The sequence below is a fragment of the Morone saxatilis genome, unplaced genomic scaffold, assembly GCF_004916995.1.
Source record: "Morone saxatilis isolate NCDOM2014 unplaced genomic scaffold, NCSU_SB_2.0 Contig11, whole genome shotgun sequence".
Classification (NCBI taxonomy): Eukaryota; Metazoa; Chordata; class Actinopteri; family Moronidae; genus Morone; species Morone saxatilis.
This window is the reverse complement of record NW_023339663.1, coordinates 6,672,229-6,692,836: the sequence shown is the minus strand read 5'-3', so window position 1 is coordinate 6,692,836 and position 20,608 is coordinate 6,672,229. Positions and strand designations below refer to the sequence as shown.

The 20,608-nt window shown below is 37.5% G+C and overlaps 1 protein-coding gene across 1 annotated transcript in view; it reads left to right on the top strand.

The window, feature by feature from the left end:
• The window catches only part of LOC118320674 (A disintegrin and metalloproteinase with thrombospondin motifs 7), a 78,928-nt gene that overhangs the window by 34,477 nt on the left and 23,843 nt on the right, over positions 1-20,608 (top strand). Inside the window, 9 exon segments of the mRNA XM_035651692.1 lie at positions 4,074-4,218; positions 9,510-9,602; positions 10,225-10,370; positions 11,862-12,031; positions 12,142-12,275; positions 13,123-13,243; positions 14,447-14,691; positions 16,588-16,729; positions 20,413-20,539. Of these exon segments, the coding sequence (XP_035507585.1) occupies positions 4,074-4,218; positions 9,510-9,602; positions 10,225-10,370; positions 11,862-12,031; positions 12,142-12,275; positions 13,123-13,243; positions 14,447-14,691; positions 16,588-16,729; positions 20,413-20,539 (1,323 nt within the window).

Sequence of the window (20,608 nt, the reverse complement as noted above, 5' to 3'; positions counted from 1 at the left end):
GGCCAAGTGCAATCTAGAGGAGAGGTGAGAAACACACAAATTAATCAAATGGAAAATGTTAAAACCCAAATATTTTCTTAGGCTTCCTTCCAGATTTAATGTAACTCAAACACAAACATAATACAATTTCCCTTACCATATTTTAACCTTACATCTGTACTAATTACCAAACCCCAGACACCTGCCGGCTAGATGGTATGTAAAAAGTGGCTGAGGTGGACAAGCACTCTATGTTGTGTTACATTTAAGTTACAGGTAACGGGGCATCCCCATGACACATAATGAGGGAAAACATCCTATGCAAGTTATTAACATCTTGTTAGCAGCAACACAGCCCACTCATTTGCAGCTTCTCACTGTAGTCTTTACAGTGTAAAGTAATGTAGGAGGGTTATCCAAGAGAAACACAAATGAATAGATGCTCTCTTTATGTTCAGAACATCCGCACACTGAAGTCAGTTCCCAGTGTGCTTCAATTCTGACCCCTTTTTTCTTACAGGTGTGCAGAAGACCAAACTGTTCCAGAGCATGTCAGCTATATCCAGACTTAAGTCTTCCCTTCTTCTGGATCAATGACAACTCTGTAACACATAGTATTTGAGGACAATAAGAGTAATCTCCAACATTAATACAACGATTTATTTCCCTTTTCTCTGGTAAATTACAGACTACGTTTCGACATCACGCATGGATTGATTAAAGCAAATAACTTAGACATAGCCATCTTTCCCTTTCGTGTGTGGAGCTTTGGCAATGCAGCATTTGACATATAATTTAAATTCAAATCACAAAGTTCACATTTCGTTAAGGACCACAGGCTCATCACAATCCCATCAAAGCTCTCATTATGGAGAGTTGGATGCTGGCTAGTTTTTCTCGTGCCAGCCCTGAAGAATGAAACGATTCATCTGTACGTCAAAGAACGTTGTTATTTGTTCAAGATGACAATACAATTATTCACATTGTGACTTAATACCAATAGATTAGTGTTTCAAATTGTAATTTTATTGAATCTAGATATTTCCACGCTGTTTCCTTTTGACATTCCCAGATTAATAGATTTTAAATATGTATGTTTGGAGTATGTTTATGTTGTAAAGACCTGATTATCTGCCACCTTGTCATATTTACCTGCATAAACACGGCTGCTTAGAAGTAAATTATTAAATAACTTTTTTTATCATTATTGCTTATCCATTTGTGTGAGACATGCACTCCTCAAATTAAAGATAATTCAATTCCTACAGAGTTCTTTTCTTGGAGTTCTCCTGTATCATCAAGGTGATACGGAGTTAATACTATATGTAGCACTTAATTTTGTGCTGCTTTCACAATTACTGTGACTGACAGAATTCAGTGTAATTGGCTACAGTAATAGTAAGCTATAATGAGACACTTGACTAATAATTTAGTGTTGCCCTTCGCCGTATTCCATCCTCTGGAGGTCGTTCAGAAGTGATGATGTTAACACAGATTTTTTAAAAGCTAATGTCATGACCAGTTTCAGACTGTGTCAATTTAACCATCCACTTTTCAGCTGTCAGTGAAACTATTTTCAGGTCAGCTATGCAGCAGCACTAATGGCTGCTTAACTATAGAGCTCCAGACGTATTTCGGCTCGTAGTTTAGTCTGTAGATGAAGGAAGGGATTGACAGGCTGCCAGGATTGCACACTGGGCTGTGCTGGACCGCAGTATCTGCAAAGCTGACATAAACTGTCATCATGTCATATTATCAATATAAATATAATTAATTCTCAGATGTAGGATGTTTAGTCAGTATATGTGGACTAAATGAGGACGCTTGCTAAGTTCCTGATGATTTAGTGCATTCATAAATCACAGAAGAACAATATAAATCTGCATTTGTGGGTCACAATTAAATGGTCTGTTTAAGTGTCCTGTTCACTGAAACAAAAGTTGTTTAAAAAGTAGAGCACAAAAATGACCTCACAGTGTTTTGTTAACACTAAATAATGTATTTTCTTGCATGTAATGAAGAATAATCTTTTAGTTTATTATAAAATAAACCTTGACGTATAGTCGGGGAATCTTGGCTCAAGTGCCCACTTTCTGCCACACGTCTGTGTTGGTTTTCTTGGAAAGAAAAATGAAAATTGCTTTTTAATCAAATCCATTTTGAACAGGTGACATTATTAAACCTGCAGGTTTTAATTAGACAGATAAATTTAATGATCCTTTTAATTAAACGTGATTGCTTCTGCTGAAGATTTTACCAAACACTGAAGCAATATCACATCATTTATGTAAAGGGTAATTACTTATAGCATGCCAACATGCAGAATCAATCAGTGAGCTATATTCTTGAAGACGAGTGGTTCAGTCAGGCATTCAAAGCATGTGACTGGAGCATGATACAAAAAGTTTTGTAGCCACGCTAGCAGCTAAAATCTCTTAACAACTTTTCCATGAATTGCCTTCAAAGTTTGTACACGTTCATAACCCCCGGAGGATAAATCCTTACAACTTTTATGATTCCTTGACTTTTCCACTAATACCGCGTGAATTGTTATATCTCAACAACTGTTGGATTGATTGTCATGACATTTGGTACAGACGTTAATGCCCTCTTCAGGCTGCCTTTTTTAAATTTGCCCAAATGTACTGTCAAATGTCAATGGTTTTTGTTGACTTCGCCAACCACTATCTAATTTATTTCTATTTCTGTGAGGATACCATTTATTAGAAAACAAAGCATGATGTTGTGATTTTGATTACAGAATATATACTTTGGCTATGGTTCTACGCCACCCAAACTGTTGCTATTACTCAAAATATTCCTCCTAATATTGTGATATTATAATCTTTACCATATATCTCATTTGTAATACTGTGGCGTTCTTCAGTAAGGGAACATTAGCTGGTTTCACTAGCAGTTGTTCCTCAGTCTAAGACATTCAGCGGGGATAAATACAGTGCATTAGTGGGGAATAAAAAGGAGATTAACGGATATAATAAGATAAACCAACGACGTACGGAGTATACAAAAGGTACACACACAGTGTCTTAATAAAACAAAAAAAAAAGTTAGTAAGTCTTTAGTGATTTTAAAGAAGTAGGGAAAGGGAAAGTTTCAAATTTGCTGTACACAAACCACTGAAGGAATCGTGATACCTGTAATTAATTTTCCTGGAACAATCCATTATTATAAAACGTATTCAGAATACGGTATTCACCCTGATATAGTAAACACAGGATTAACAATACTTTCTTTAGTTGTGTGTTGATTGTCAAGTTGTGGGAGGATAGAAGGTTGTGAGAATTGTTCTCCTATACAAAGAAGCCATACAGAGAATGTATGCCCGTGTTTTTTTGACAATACACACAATTAGTCGCAAATAGAAGGAGCAGAAGGAGCAATACGACCGATTAACACACAAAACAACTTGCGTCTGTGAGTATAAGGCATGAAATAGTGTAGTTTTAAAACTCATATGTCAGCTGCGAGCTCTGAACAATTGTATATAAATTATGACTTCCCAAAATACACGATTCTGGTCGTGTTTGAGTTAAAGTTGATGACCTGTAGTCGAAGACCCACCATTAAAACACTCAGTGGAGATTGTCTGGATGTTTGTATTAGCTTCCTGTCAGCTGGCCTTTCATTGTTTACGTTTCCATTTTTTTTACATACTGTATAATCTCATCACTTTTTAAAGGTGCCCTAGAGTTCTTTTATAAACAAAGTTTCTGTTTAGGTTCAGGGGACCCACTTGTAAAAACACTGCTTCATAGTGCTGCTAACTCCATAGGGTACCTTTTAAAAGGACCAATGTGTTGGCCCAGTGTACAGTTTGTCCAGTCTGGGCTACTGTAGAAGAGGACCCGCTCCCTCTGTAGCTAAAAATAGCTCTTTCTAAGGCAACGAAAAGACAACTGTTGTTATTTTCAGTTGATTATACACTAATGAAAACACACTTATGAATATTATATTACATTTCTACCAATAGATCCTCAGTTTATTTATACATATTTTCTTGTCAGTGAATCAGCACTAGCGCTGAAGTAGAACTGTGCTCACTCTTTTTTCCCTCCTCCTCCCACCCCTCACAGTCGTGGCTGGGGCTGGTGCCTTGATGACGCTCCGGTGAAGGAGAAGCTGTCTCTGAACTCGGTGCTTCCCGGGGTTCTGTACAGCGCTGCCCATCAGTGTCGGCTGCAGTATGGATCTGGATCTCTGCTCTGTGATGACATGGACGTAAGACTCTATGACAACAAATAAATCAGAATAAATCTATACAAAGCCCTGTGCAGTTGTATGGAAAGAATGCGAGTCCTTTATTCTCCTTCTCTTCATTCCTCTGCTTTTTTCTTCTCTTTTCAGGTTTTCACCTTTGTATTTAGTCGCTCCCACATATGACCTGACACAACAGTCTACTCTTAAAGTTGTCACAACATGTTTCTTTGGTTCCCCCCACAACAATCATTGTGCTAGAGTGTGAAAAGTAGAACAGCTACCTTTAAACCTCTCTGTTGTTGAAGCACTACATGTACTTGCAATCATTTGCTGCCCACAACTCCAATAACCTTTACCAACAGAGTAGGGCAGAATGTTTGTGTGTTGAACCCAGGACAGAAAAGATGTCAAAGCACTTGCCTCACTGCACCACTTTAAGCTTTCTACTCTGAGTAGAAACTGAAGGTGACTAAGGTGAGTGCATTAACATTTTATCAGCTCAAATCTTCTCTCCGTCATCCTCAGTAGAAAGTACATCCTTAAAAAAAACATGTTGGTTGTGCTCCACTTAAATGTTTTTTTTTTTTTGAAAATATTTTGAACTTAAGAAGTAATTAGAGTTAATCAGTAAGTTATTGAGTAATCAGCGTCTTGATTTCTAGCCCATTCCACACTGTTAACTGCAGTATAGGTCAATTAAGTCTTTACACATGGCTTCTTCTCTCTGGGGTGTTCACCACATGCACATTATTTAATATGTTCTAATTTAAAATTGTTAAAATGGTTAAAAGATTATGTGTTGACAAGAACCATTTTATGCATAATGAGTACTTTTTATGTATTTTTTACTTTAAAGCTGCAAGGGACAATATTACTTATAATTTTGGTGGAGGTAATTAATTTTGATCATTGCTCGTCACTAACCGTATTTATTGAAGGGTTCCTTTAAAACATTGTGTGTGTGTATATGTGTGTGGGAGCGCCCGCTGTATTTAGAAACTGGACCTGGTCTGAATCAAACAACCAATCAAGGTATGCTTGTACGTAACAAGTAGCAAGTGTCACTGTACAAACAAAGGGTATCCAGGTTATAGGTGTCATGGTTTCTTCCTTTGTCCATGTTGGGTTCAGCTGTGTACATGCAAAAATTGCGTCAAGAGCTATAGCTATAGCTATAATTGTATAATACCTCTTTTACCTACAGTGGAATATAGTACAGAATAAGCGAAAAGAAGGAAGACCTTGCAGGAGAACTATAAAAACTGAACAGACGAGGGTCAACATGGGAGAGGAGTGCTGCAAGGCAGCAGAGTGAGAGGCAGAAGGTTTTGCATTGTGTACATTTAAGTTGCCTACTGCCGCCTTAAGTACATTTGTGGATAATACTTTCTCACTTTTACTTAAGCAAGGTCTTGAATTCTGGACTTTTACTTGTAGTGGAGTATTTTTACAGTGTAGTATCGCTAATTTTACTTAAAGGATCTGAAAACCTCTTCCACCACTGCACCAAACTGTGGTCATCAGTCACATCACATGATCATTATCAACACTTGCACACACCAGCTCCACAATTAATTATTCCTCCAAGGTCCAAATCTCTTTAATAAGTGAGTATACAAATGCTGTTATATCCAGACTGGGACCAACAGATCTTTCTTCACCAGTGTTACTAAAAAGCAACTGTTTGTTACTTCTTCCTATAGTGTCAATAGATCCTAGTCTTGCAATGGTTTTATCAAATTGTACAGTTGACATTCGTTCACATTGTGCTATTCTGCCATTAGCTATTCATAAGAATTTTAATTCTGATGGCACCTTAACAGCTGAGTGTGACCTTTCAAATGTTAAATATTTGAGAGACAAGTTGATCCGTAATGATCTCATCAAAACTTATCCTATTTTTAATAACCCAGACAGACTGGAAATGGAGGAGAGGTTGCACTGATTTTTAGTGAGAATTATAACACTGTCTTAGACTACATTCAGGCCGAAACTAATATTAAAAGAGTTGCTGTGGATGCATTTCCACAGGTACCAGTTACAATAAATAAACGTTCAAGAAGTCCAGTTTGAGTAGTACATTAATGAATTTATGCCTCATGAGACGTTTGAAATTCAAGAGAGTTTCAAACTAAGACATCTTAAAGCAATACTATATAACTAGGATAATGGTGTTAAAATGTATTATAGAATTACAAAAGACATTAGCCTTTTTCCTTTGGTTTTGCTTGTCAAATCAAAATAATACATACAGCATATTATAACATTGTGTAGAGTATCAGAGCAGTGGTTCCCAGTCTTTTTCCTTAAGGGAGCCCTTTTCTGTCATTGAGTAAACTGACGACCCCTGACTAAGGGGCATATTTTAAATAACTACAACTGCAGAACAGCTGATAAACTGTACAATGAACTACTAACCACTGCCATAAAATGATCATTCTTATTGATAGTATAATTTTTGTCCCTCCTGGCTGTTTGACAGATGTTTTGATAACATTACTGAATGAAGATTACAGATTACACTACTTTATAAAATTTTAGCTTTACAGCAAATATAAAGCCGATTTATACTTAGAAATTGTATGCATCAGGTATGTAAAAAAAAAAACTTGAGAGAAAAGTTGAAACCTCTGGCTCCTTTCCCACCTCTGCACAGTTGACCAATCGCTGCCTGAAGTGGTTGAGAATGTCGGGATTTTCAGTTTTGGATGATAGGATACAAAACCTTCTAATCAGATGTTGGAAAGGTGTACATGTACACCTTGTAGAAGGTTTTGTGTCCTATCATCCCAAAGCTATTTGACCATCCTACAAGCAGATACTCGAGGCCCATGTGTTTTTCTGAAAGTCCACTGGTTTCATTTTCTTGACATCTGCAAGCACCAGATAAACTACCATCCCTATTTAGCACAGGAAACCCCCCTCTCATCATCAGTCCTAGATTTATGGCATGAGCTGGATTTAAACTCTCTGCATAAGCAAAAAGCACATCTTACTGTGTAGCTGGTAGTGTGTAACATAGGTCACACACAACATCAGGCAATTATAGCAACTGGTTTGAGGTTTAGGGAAGATTAACAAGCAGATCATTAACAAGACCTGACCCAGTCTCTGTATTCTAGCTCACTGCTAAAGAATCTGTTTGAAGTAAAGAATCGATGCAGACACATTTTCTGACTCAGGATTTCCATATGGACTCCTTTAGGGGAGTCTTTCCTGTGCTGTGTGTGTTTGAGTAGATACATTGCGAATTTGATTAAATCCTCTTGGCTTTTAGAGCTGCATGTTTGTTAGAGACGACTGTGTATTGTAGCTGGGAAGAATTCAGTACATTGAATTTGGTACATCAGCGCAGAGAAACAAGAGAAGCAAAAGATTGTACAGAGACCACACACAACCATTTTTCCACCAGCAACGTATTGTCCCTATAAATACAATTTGTTATAAATACAACATGCGCAGGTTTTACAAGCACCCCCACAGGATAGAAAAACAGTTGGGTGCCTACAGATTTACAGCAGCCTGCTGTTTTGAAAATCCACAAATTCAAACAAATCCAATCCATTCACGAAGTATTAGTCACATGGTTACTTAAATATAGAGTGCTGCATGTTTCTATTTCATACTTTGGTTACTAACAGCTTCACGTTTAAAGGTACCCTGTCAAGTTTTCACGAAAATGTATAGTGTATTTACCATGAAAGTGGAAAACCACTACAATATGAAAGAAACAACTTTAACCTTAAACTATGTGTTATTCTTGTGCTTTCTGAACTTATATAAATGTTTACTTGTACATTTAATTGGATTCCCCTTATCCTTTTGTTGTAAAACATTGTGCTTCATTCATTAAATTGAATGTCCAAGACTACAGTGACATTCTATCTGTTGTGCCAAGTTTCACATAGAGCTGGAAACGAGGTTACATTGATAATAGTTCAGTTGTGGATGTACGCAGCATGATAAGGGCTTCAGTTTGTCAAAACTGTAGAGACTCAGTGGCACATCTGATCGTTTTGTGTCTTTGTTTAGAGGGATTACGTAAATTGCTCGATACTTGATCAGTTCTGGGATTTTTGGAGGGTTTCTCTATTGATTTGTTTGTTTTTGTGTGAAATACAGCTAGAGGAGGGCAAGTCCTGATATATGTCCTGACGGGTGGCTCAGCTAGACACCTGGAGAGCAATCAGATCCAGGTTGTGAACTCTACAGATCTGTTTTTACATGGCGCCAGTCTTTCAAAATTCCTGTGGAGAGTGATGTTCAGTCACTGGGACCTTTCCATTGAGGATCAATACTATATGTCATTCCAACTGTTTATCTTGAAGTTATCAGTGACAAAAGTTGAAGATTATTATCTGGAAAAGAAGCTAAATATTGCACATAGATCACTGTTAATCATTGAACTCTGAAAGTTCAGATGCTGAAATCGTTTGCATCTCAAAAATCCTAATCTACAGAATGACGATTTTGGCTGAAATGAAAAATGTCGTCCACACATTCATCACAAATGTCAAGCAACCGCAACGAGAATGGGCCGAGACAATTACAATTGCAGGGAACTCCTTTTTTCTAAGCAGTGTGTTTGACCTTTTGCCGTTTCTAGTTTTTTACACATACAGATTTTACTGCTGTAGGAAATAAACTTATTCGTCTTTTATTTAATTTCTCAAAATGTCTAACTGCTGCTTTAAAGTACAGATTTTTTTTTATTTCACTGTAGAGAACATGATGCATAGAACTAATGAAGATCCCGACATGAAAGATAGTACATATTTCCCAAGGCTTACATTGCACATATAACATTCATAGAGCAATGTTAGCAGTCCCTGCTGTATAGCTCCTGACTGTAATCCTTATCTGATCTTCTGTATCTGAAGAGCTGTCATGTCTTATCACACAAAGCAAGAACAAACACTAGGCTTTGCGTGTGGGGGTGTGCTTCATCCATCAGAATTAATGACACCCTTTTGTACTTGAACTCCAGGGGTGAATTCCGGAAATGTAGTCAAACAATGCTATTAAGTCAAACTATAGGGATAAACTTGTAATGACACATGAGAACATTTTGATTGGAACTGATAGCAGGGCACTTAACATGATTTTTTATTTATAATGCAACATGTAAAAAACTGTGTAATCTCCTAGTTTCACAGTCAGTTATTCATGCACAACTTGAACCTATTTACTGCATTTTCAAGTGGGAAACAGCAATGATTCTTTTCATGCATCTCTCTGCTCGCTTACTTGTGACCTTGTGAAAATAAATGCAGGCAAACAGATTGTAAATTATTATCTCTTTGTTTTCCTAGAATGTATGCAGCACTCTGTGGTGCACTGTGGGAACAACCTGCCACTCAAAGCTGGATGGGGCTGTGGATGGGACCAGTTGTGGTGAGGATAAGGTGAGTATGTTATATGTATGTGTGTATGTGATGAAAATGTCAACAAAACACCACTGTTTGATTTCTAAAGGGAAGGGGTGTCAGGTCATGGCCTATTCTTTCTGTTTGCAGTATTTATTTGTGTAAGTTGCATGGACACTAACACACATAATTTGCAGGATTCATACAGCAAGGCAAGGCTGAGTGACTTACTGTGACACCACAAACCACAAGGAAACACATTTTCAGATAAATAATGTTTCTTTAAAAGGATTTTTCTCTGACAAAGCAATTAGTTAACAGATTTCTATGTTTTCTCTAGGCAGTTATTAACAGAGATTGTACAGTAATCACAGAATCCACACTCATTAAATACTTAGCATTGTATTACCTACCCTTGTTCCCCTGAAAGTTTGTTTCTATTTCATAAAAGTTTAAGTCTAAACTTAAACAATATCTTCTCAGCTCTCATGGAAGTGTAGTGATATTTAGAGATACCGTACATCGTGAGTCCACCTTAAAGTGGGTATTCTACAGCTATAGAAGAGAATGCAACATTTATTTCCTGAACAAGAAGATGAAGCTTACAGTATGTGTTAATTTATTAATGATGTAAACATTGCTGCTTGCTTTTCTTTATCAGTGGTGTTTCAGTGGAGAGTGTGTGGCAACCGGATATCAGCCAGAGAGTGTAAATGGTGGCTGGGCATCATGGAGTGAGTGGTCGGGCTGTTCAAGGACGTGTGGGGCTGGAGTCCGAAGTGCCCACAGAGACTGTGATAACCCAGTGTAAGTTTTACCAAAAATACTTTTAAATGATACTGATACATTTTCTTGCTTTTAAATCTGGTTTTACAGTTAAATTGATATTGCAATCCTTTATCTGGGAAGAATAAAGACCCAGTGTGTAACATTATTGTTATTATTATTTAGCATCAGTTAATGTCGTACTGAGATCACAATTAATCCTCCAACGTTTAATTTCAGTGCAATCTTGAAGGTCCTGTGTGTAACATTTAGGAAATAAAATACTCTACTACTATAGGTATGTTTTATTAGTGTATAATCACCTGAAAATAAGGATTGTTTTTATTTACAGGGGTAGCAGGGTCAACTTCTACACCATGTCCACCATGTTGAGCCAGCTTGTTCCTACAGTGGCCCAGAACGGAGAAACCAGACAGTGACTCTAGATAGGGGCATTTTTTTGCTAGTTTTGCAGCCACCGTAGTATGAAAAAACATCAGGCAGTAACTTAATTCACACATTTCATCTACCTCTCACTTGCCGGCGAGAGGACGTAGAAGCTGTAATGTAATCGACAGCTTGGAGCACAAACAAGGCTGATATTGCCAAGCAAGAAAAACAGATCACAGACATCACAGGAGCAGTGTATATGTTTGCAAAAAAGGTTTTTTATAGGCTGCATTTGTTTGTCTATTTGACATTTGTTTTTATTAGTTGAGCCAAACATGTCAGTTTGTACTACGTATGTATTTATATACAAAGACAAATAAAAGATTTCTGCTGTTGTCCATTAGCTGATTTGTATTCTTTTCAAATACTGAATGGCCTTAAGAGTCTAGTTTAGTCTAGTGTTTGTGTGAGATATAAATAAAGATTATAATAATAATAATAATAATAATAATAATAATAATAATAAAAACAACAATACGATTGTCAAGTAAATCTTTACAACAAAATCTTAAAAATATAGATAGATTGATCATATCGTCCACTGATTGCCAGGGTTCAAGCCCCACCGCCTTCTGTCCACATGTTTAAGTAAGTGTCCTTAGGTGAGACACTGAAGCACAGATAAAAGGGGAGCGTTGCGCCATGAAGGCCATCCAGCATTAAAAGCCTACGGTACATCAGATAAGAGGATACGCTGTGGCTGCCCCTACACAGAGCAAGCTGATTTCATTAGTGTTTAATCTCCTGAAAATCAGAATGAGCGTTTTTTTATCTACAGAGGAAGCGGGTCCTCCTCTGCGAAGTCTGCCATGTTTCTGAAGTAACCCAGAACCTACAAACCAAACTCTTTCTCTTTCGAGGTTTTACTGAAAAATACTTTTTTCTCGAAACCGGAGAGCTGTGTTCAGTTGGTTGCAATCTGCTATGTCAACGCTAGATGCCGCCAAATCCTACACACTGATCCTTTATCATTACATCAAATACATATATAAAGCTTCTTCTCATCGCCCCACCTTTTTCCAAAATGTCACAAAGTTTTGAACATTAAGCGGCACTGAAATAACATCTTTGTCTGTCCTACAGTCCAAAGTACGGAGGGAAGTATTGTCTGGGAGAGCGACGGAGGTACAAGATCTGTAACACCCCACCATGTCCTAATGACCTGCCCACCTTCAGAGACATTCAGTGTAGTCACTTTAACACCATGCCATATAAGGGAAAGTTTTACAAATGGGAAGCAGTCATCAACAGAGGTGAGCCGGTTGAACGTAACAGCATTTAGGCGAACTCAGAAAGAGAACCTCCTGTTGTTAATTTACAGTATTCATTGTCTTCTGTTGGATCTCTCTTAAAACTCTTTCAGTCAGCCCTTGTGAACTGCACTGCCGTCCACTGAATGAACATTTCTCTGAAAAGATGCGGGATGCTGTGACCGATGGGACACCGTGTTACGAAGGCAACAAAAGCAGAGATATGTGCATCAATGGCATCTGTAAGGTATCAATACTGTACCTACTTTTCAACATATTCTCTGATAAATAATTTATGTTTCATTGTGTCTTCTTCAGTTTTTCATTTGTTTTCTCTAAAGACTAATTGATTATTCTATTCTTGTATTTCTGTTTCATTGAATTGCTGCTTTGTTAGTCATGCTGTATTGTTGACCCTCACTTTGTTTTCTCTGCAGGCGAGTGTTGTACATTTGACATTAAAATGAGCTTGATAGAAAAACGTCAGGTCTGTTATCTCTCTGCTCTTCACACCGGACCAAAATGCCAGTCACTGATACAGACATTGTTTGAATATTGAGTGGACAGCAATCACAGACCTTGGGCTCAGATTTCATGACATTTTGTGACATTTTTGTCAGGCGCACACAATTTCCGCCTTACCTGCCCCATTTTGTGTTTTGAAGGGTCTCTGTAACATGAAAGGCCAAACCAGTTTTTTTTTTTCATTTTTCATATAAAATGAAAACTACACTTCGAGAAGTTTGACTCAAAATAGAAAAATAAACATTTTCTGTGTCTCTCAATTGATCCTCTTAAAAATATACGCCTAAGAAAAATGTGTAAGAAAACAATAATAGTGTAGATTTAGTTAGTATCTAGTGTTACATTTAGTCAGGTACTGTGCTTAAGTACAATTTTTAGGTACTTGTATTTTACTTGTGTGTTTCCATTTCCTGCCACTTTACACTTCTATTCCACTACATTTATTCAATAACTTTAGTTAATAGTAACTTTATAGATTCAGCTGCATAATGTCCGTTATCAAATTTATTCACTGAGGGTGATTCCAGATAATATATTGTGGACTTTATTTTGTTGCATGTGTGTTGCAGAATGTAGGCTGTGATTATTTGATTGAGTCCAACGCTGTCGAGGATCGCTGTGGGGTGTGTGATGGTAACGGCTCCACCTGTACGACTGTGAGGAGAACATTTGAGGAGAGTGAAGGACTTGGTATGTTTTTTAAGGTCTTTTCACTGAAGATATTCACTCACATAATAGTAGGAAAAGCACAGGTATGAATAATAAAATAGATGATTGCAATTACAATATATAACTTCTATCTGTGTACAAGTGTGTTATAGTGTGTTATAAACCATCTTTAAAAGTACACAGCTTAAAAATATAGGGACTTACGTAAAATAGTAACAAAAGGGGTTTATTACTGAAAGAACAGAACAGATGTGAGTGCTATAAATAAATGTTTAGAATAAAATCTATTCCCTAATTACTTACACTACAGATACAGTAGAGCCTTTTCAGCTTCAATCATATTTGCTGTATTTTTCCTTAATTAACCAAGATTTACCTTAAAGGGAAAACAATAAAAGATGAAAATAATTCCCCTTTTGGCCTATGAAGAAAACATAAACAAAAGTGTTTTCATGATTCATTCACGATTCTCCACATACAGCATTTTTATTCTAGGAATAAACATTAATAATGTTAGAGCCACTGTTGCTCATTCCTGTTTCCACAGGGGTTTTTTTCAACAATATTTTATTGAGTTTTTCAATTATAACAACCATAGTCTGTTCATCTAATAGTCTGTTTTCACAGGTACTTTACATAATCAGAATTATTAATACTCCTCCAGAGGACAGATGAGCAAGGAGGAGAGGAAGCATAATTAGCAGAATGAAAAGCAACCCTCGTATTGTCCATGTTGGCTCACTGGCACATTGTCCTGACTTTGAATAGAACAGAACCATCTTTAATGTCATTATTAACACATAATTATACAATTCCTGCTGTGAAAAATTGATGGAAAAAAACATTTGAACTACTGATTAAAATCATTGTAGATGCATTAAGTAAAAATAGTAGAAGATCTCAAAGTTTAGATTGTGTATCGTGCTTTGTAATATGAGCACAGAAAATATGTGTTTGTCATTAACGGGTAGTTTCCTCAAAAATGCAACAAGTTAACCACCATTCAACAAATCTATGTTAAACTGCAGGCACCCATAACTTGTATAATTATATTTCATGCTGTTTACAGTTTGCCAGTAACTAACCAAACCATCTGTTAAAGTGTCTACAAACAAACTAATCCAAGGTGGCATTTTTCTCCTCAGTCTTTACCACTTTTTTGTTTGTTTTATATCAGGATGCGTCGTGTTTCACATTGCTCATATAAAATGTGCCGTCCTTTAGGCTACGTAGACATTGGACTGATCCCAGAGGGAGCCTGGGGCATCCGCATTGAGGAGGTGGCTGAAGCCGGGAATTTCTTGGCACTACGAAGTGACAACCCCAACAAGTATTTTCTGAACGGCGGCTGGACGATCCAGTGGAATGGGGAGTACAAGGCAGCTGGAACAGTATTCACCTATGAGAGGACAGGACACCTGGAGAACCTGACGTCTCCTGGGCCCACCATGGAACCACTGTGGATTCAGGTCGGATTAACAGCTTAACTGAAGGTTTTGAGTGTATGTTGCCCCTTTGTGACGCCAATCAGTACTGAAACTGCCTGTAAAAAGAAATTTATGTCAACATTATAATAAGTAAGCACATGTGGTCAGTACACAAAACAGATTTTGACGTATAATGTGCTGATAACATCAGGAAATCATGCATTTTTGTTTCTTGTTAGTTTTGCCTTGATCGGGTAAGCACACAGAAATTAAGGCACTTTCCATATAGAGCAGGTCTAAACCGTACTCTTTATAATATTATTTACAGAGACATACAGCAGGACAATGCAAGTTCCACATAGAGAAAGTAATGGTAATAATATTAATATTAAGATGCTGAGTTAGTAACATGTATTAAGGGGATAAGAATACGTAATGGTCGGAGAGAGGGAGAGGAGGAGAGAGAAGACATCGTGGGAAGTCTCCAAACAGTTTAGGTTTATAGCAGCATAACTAGGGGATGGTTGAGAGCTGACCTGAGCTAAACTATAAGCTTTATTAAAGAGGAACATCTCAAACCTACTTTTAAATGTGGACGCAAATGTCTGCCTCCCGAACCCAAACTGGAAGCTGGTTCCACAAGGAGAGGAACTTCACTGCTGAAGGCTCTGGCTCTTATTCAACTTTTGGACACAATAGGAACCATAAGTAACTCTGTTCTCGGGGAACACGGTGTTCTGGTGAGGTAACAGGGTGCTATGCGTTATTTAAAGGACCAGTTTGAGGGATTTAGTTGCATTTAGTACTGTCGCTGCTGATTACAACCCTGTCGCCTGACTCTCCCGTTCCAAGCATGTAGGAGTTCATACCTTTAATTATTATAATCTATGTCTGCCAGTAGATCTTACTAAATGTTACACATTGGACCTTTAAGATATGGTAGTGCATTTTACAGAGATGGGAAACATGTGATCTCTTTTCCTAGTTTCTGTCAGTACATGTGCTGCAGCATTCTGGATCAGCTGGAGAGTCTTAAGGGGACTTAAGGGGCTGTCTCATAATAATACATTTCAGTAATCCAGCCTAGGAATAAAAAATGCATGGGTTAGTTTTTATGCATCTTTTTGAGACAGGATGTGCCTGATTTTTACAACGTTACGTTGGCGAAAAAAAGGTCCTTGACATTTGTTTAATGTGGGAGTTAAAGGACATATCCTGATAACTCCGAGACTCCGTAGGTGCTGGAGGCCAGAGTAATACCATATGCCGCAACTATATCTTTAAATAATAATTTCAGGGGTGTTTGGGGCCAAGTAAAATAACTTCACTTTTGTATTGTTTAACATCAGAAAATTGCAGGTCATCCAGGTTTTTATGTCCTTAAGGCATGCTTGGAGTTTAGCTTTTGCTCCTGGACTGTGGTTTCTTCCCTCCAACTTTCTGATATCCAACAAGCTATCAGGGTGCGGTTTGCAGTGTTGAATATTGCTAACTTCTCAAAATCAACACTCGAAACTGTATTCATTCTGAATCAAGTGAAATGAAAAGGGTTAGTGAGAAACTTATAGATATATTTTAATGTTATTGACGTTGAAAGCGACCGCTATAAAGACAAATTACTGCCTAGTACCTTGTTTAAAAAGAGGGAACAAACAGGGGACTACTGAGAGGCTACAGGAGAACTTACATTTCTGCCTCTGCATATTACCTTCCAACATTCTCTTGCATGTCTTGCTGTCCTGTTGCATGCAAAAATGCTGTTTCAAACGAATTCCCTTTTTAATCCTTTCTTCATGGTTCTTCACATGTGGCGGAAACACAAACGGGAAATATGCAGGGGGGTTTTCGTTTGTAATTTAGTTCTTCAGTTCTTCAGAAGAGCCATTAGTTTTCTTTGTGTACTCCTGTATTTATTAGATAATGTCTTGTGTGTTACAGCTTCTCTTTCAGGAGACCAATCCAGGAGTTCGGTACGAGTACACAATCAGTCAAAATGTCTCACAGGGCAACGACATCCCTGAGTCAGTTTTCTCCTGGAAATATGGTTCATGGACTGAATGCAGTGTTACCTGTGGAACAGGTAAGATAAACAAGTTCATATTTTCTTTGGCTCCTAGTTTTGAATGCATTAATATGAAATACTGGCACTATATTTTGCTGGCCTAGAAATGTGCGCCATGTGCAGCGCATAGAGCACAAAGATATTAGGATTATTAACTTTATTAATCCCCAGTGGGGGATTCACTCAATTTTTACACACGCACAGGCTCGAAATACAATCATGCACACACAGGGCTTGGCGCCTCTGCAGCTACCAGTTCACACCCCATACTGTGGTCTGTGCTGGACTTGAACCAGCTGCCCTCCAGTTCCCAAGCCAAGTCCCTTGTCTCTACGGACAGAGCTGCTGTCGGCCCCGTGCATGGGATGGAAGGAGATGTGCAACATGATAGGAGTTTAGTCAAAAATTGATCACTGAAGATTAGTTATTTACTCTTTTGGTTAAAAACTGCACTGAAACTAAACACTTGAGGATTAATTGGGACCTCAGTGCTATATCAACTGATTATTAATATCGCTATTTTACATTCTCCAATACGAAACCTTGAAGTTTATAATTCAATAAGATAACACTTGAGTAGTTGACTATTCAAAGGTTTAATTTGGTAGCGTTTATATTGTCCTGTAACATCTCCAGAGAAAATAAACTACCTTGGTGATAGATTATACTAAAAAGCTTACAAAGAGAAGAAATAAATTACGTCTGATCCCAAACAAATGTTGACAATGTGACATTTTGACCTCTTTTTGTTTGATCACAATTTGACAGTCTAGTACTGAATATAAATTAAAATTTGAAGTTAAATGAAGAGTAGAGAAAAAAAGAAACCTCTTCACCTTCACCGAGCCCTCTTGACTTCTGTTACTGACATTTCTCAACATATATCAGAATGTTAGTGTGTAGTGAGTCTTTTTCAAGGAAAAAGCAAAACAGTAATTCTTGAAAGTAGATTCATCTAAAAACTAAACATTATATTTTTAACTTTAATTTTTAGCTTCAGCCCATCCTTTGCAGCACATGCAAAGATTTTCTTTTTAGGTTCTTATTTAAACAGGCTTGTACCTCTTTATCAAAGTACAAGATTTTCCTAATACAGTTGCTAATGCAATGGGTAAAAGTACAATACAAACACTATTGAGCAGAAAGAAGGAATGTGTCAATGATTTAGGATTAAAGACAGTAGACGTATTTCATTTGCAAAGTCGCCAAATTGTATTGAGCTATTTATCCTTCAGGAGTCCTTCAGTGTGGTGTTTTGTTCTCTCTGATTTAGATTACATTATGGTCAGTTTTGACCTGTGCGATGGGCCGTGAAGATCAATAAGGGGCTTTACACTGTGAATGGAAGGAAAATAATGAAACTACTGGCTTGTACTGTTGGACAAATATAGGATTTGGAAGCATGTTGCATGTGGTTGAGCAGTAAACTGATGAAACTGGCAGTGCTTTCGAAGGCAGTAGCCCAGCTTGAAACAAGTGTTGAATTTGATCACATATCAAGCTTTGCACACTAGACTGAAAGCCCTATTTAACCCCACGCCAGGAGAGAACTACTCTACTATGTACCTTAAAAATCATGACTGATGTTTGCTTTAAATGATTCCAAAAAAATGTCTGAGCACAAACTACAGCAAATATATTGTGGACTGTGTGTCCTTTGTGTGTATATTATTTGAATCCAGTTCATCAGGTTCACCTCTCATTGTTGCTGTCTCACCTCCAGCTCTGTTGGGAGAGTTTACAGTTGTTGTCCTTGCATCTCCATCCCCCATCTTTGACACAATTTCTGTTTATTTTTTTTCCCATTTCTGCCTTTCCTCACAGAAAGCTGAATAAATTAACAAGGCGAACAGTTTTGATGTGTTGTGCTCTGTATTTACTCAGTTGTTCAGTATGCCCTCCTTTTGACCACCAAGGCCAAAGCATTTGTGTATGTTGGTGGAAATTGTTTTTGGGCTGTCAAGTCTTTGTAGGTTTAAAAAATTCAAAAGCCTGTTCTGAGCTTTGGAGCCCAGAGAGTTAAAGGCTGGAGTTATGCAGGTGAGGTTTATTACTATAAATGCCAGTAGAGCAACAACTGTAGTTTTCACAGCAGTGTTTCTGGGTTGTTTGTACTAAGGGTTACAAACATGAGTCCAAATGTCCCTGTAAGTAGACAGCATGCAGGTGTAGGCAACCTGCAGGTCTTTAGCCCCTCTCCTATGTGGATTTGATAGAAATTGTATAATGAATAAGTTATTTTTTAATATTTTCATTTATCATTGTTGTAGATTCATACATTCTCAAAACTTTTCCAAATGCATAGCCATTACACACCAAATAAATAAACATTTTGTCAATTAAAATGTGTGTCATATGTTATGTTCCTCTATATTTTTCCAAACCTCAGTGGCTTCTAGTCTTGAGTGTCCCTGGCCAGCTATGGATTCCAAATCCAAAAGCATTCAATTTAATAGTTATTTAATAAAATTCAATTTAATTTTATTTTAATAATGTGTAGATAGATTAGTTTGCTTTCCCTACCAACGCTGCTGGCTTACCGGTATAGGCTTGATCTGTAACGAGAAATTAGCATTTTAAAGCTCAAATATGTTTTGCAGCTCCAGACAGATTTTTTTTTTCTTATTTTTTGGCCAAAAACGTCTCTTTTGATAGAAAAGGTTGCTGACTCCTGACGTAGATGTTTTAATTAAGAAATTCACTTTCTCCTCCAGTTTCCCACATATAAATACAGCACATCAAGAGACCATACGTCCTGTTACCAGGTACCAGGAACAGGAGTTTACCCACATTTAACCAAATTATCTACCACAGTATGAGTATATTATTTGTTCAAATGGATGTTAAATTTAGCCAAAAAGGCTTTGCAATCTACATGGCTAGAATGTTTCTCCTGCATTTTTTCTCTTTATTTCTTTTTTTCTTATTGTCACCATCTGGCTTTCAATTTAATGTAGCTGGCTTGTCCTGTAAGAGATGTCTTTGAAGGTGTAAATTAGCTATCAGACATGCATTGTGGCCCTCAGCAGAGGGCACAGAGAGGTGAGAGGTGTCTCCTGCTCTGACAGGGTGGAAATCCCCTCAGGAGGGCGAGAGTAATGATTGAGAGAGGTATCACAGGTGGAGATAAATCTATCACAGCCTTAGGAGACAAGTCCTTTTGTCCACTGCTTTATGTAATTCTGTCTGAAATTTGATACTTAAATGTATTAAATGTATTTCTGTCCATCTAATCTTATTTTAAATGGGAATTTTTAGGCTTTGCTGAGATAGGAATGAGGAATATTTGGGATGTTGTGCTTGTGTTACATATGTATATTGAAATGATAGTAAACAGAAATGTGCATTGAATTTACAACTTTATTTTACCATGTTGGTTTGTGGAACTAAAATCCTTGCTACTTGAAACATTTGAACATTAAAACATTCAATTGGTTTTATATTCATAGGACATTTCAGTTGTGTGTCATGTTGGGTCCTGGTTTTATAACATATAAATATGGTGTTCTGTATTCAGTAATTTAAATTCTGGTTGGGTCTTAGCTTTACAACCACCTACTAGTAGTCAATCAATACTAGTGGCCTACCAGCTGCCCTCTAGGGAGGCTATTATTATATCATTACTAAGATGCAGCTGGGAGCCATGTATGTGTTTTTGTGTGTGCTTAGTCTCAAAAGCTCTCCTTTCGGTCCTGTTCCAGGTGTTCAGAGGCAGATTGTTCACTGTGTGGAAAAGACAACTGGGATAGTGGAGGCGCACTTCTGTGACCCCTTAACCCGACCTGACAATAACCAAACCAGCTGTAATAAGGATCCGTGTCCAGCCATGTGAGTTTCATTGCATCATACTGCTGTATTTACAGACACATACTTGTTGTTCAACCCTTGCAGGATCAA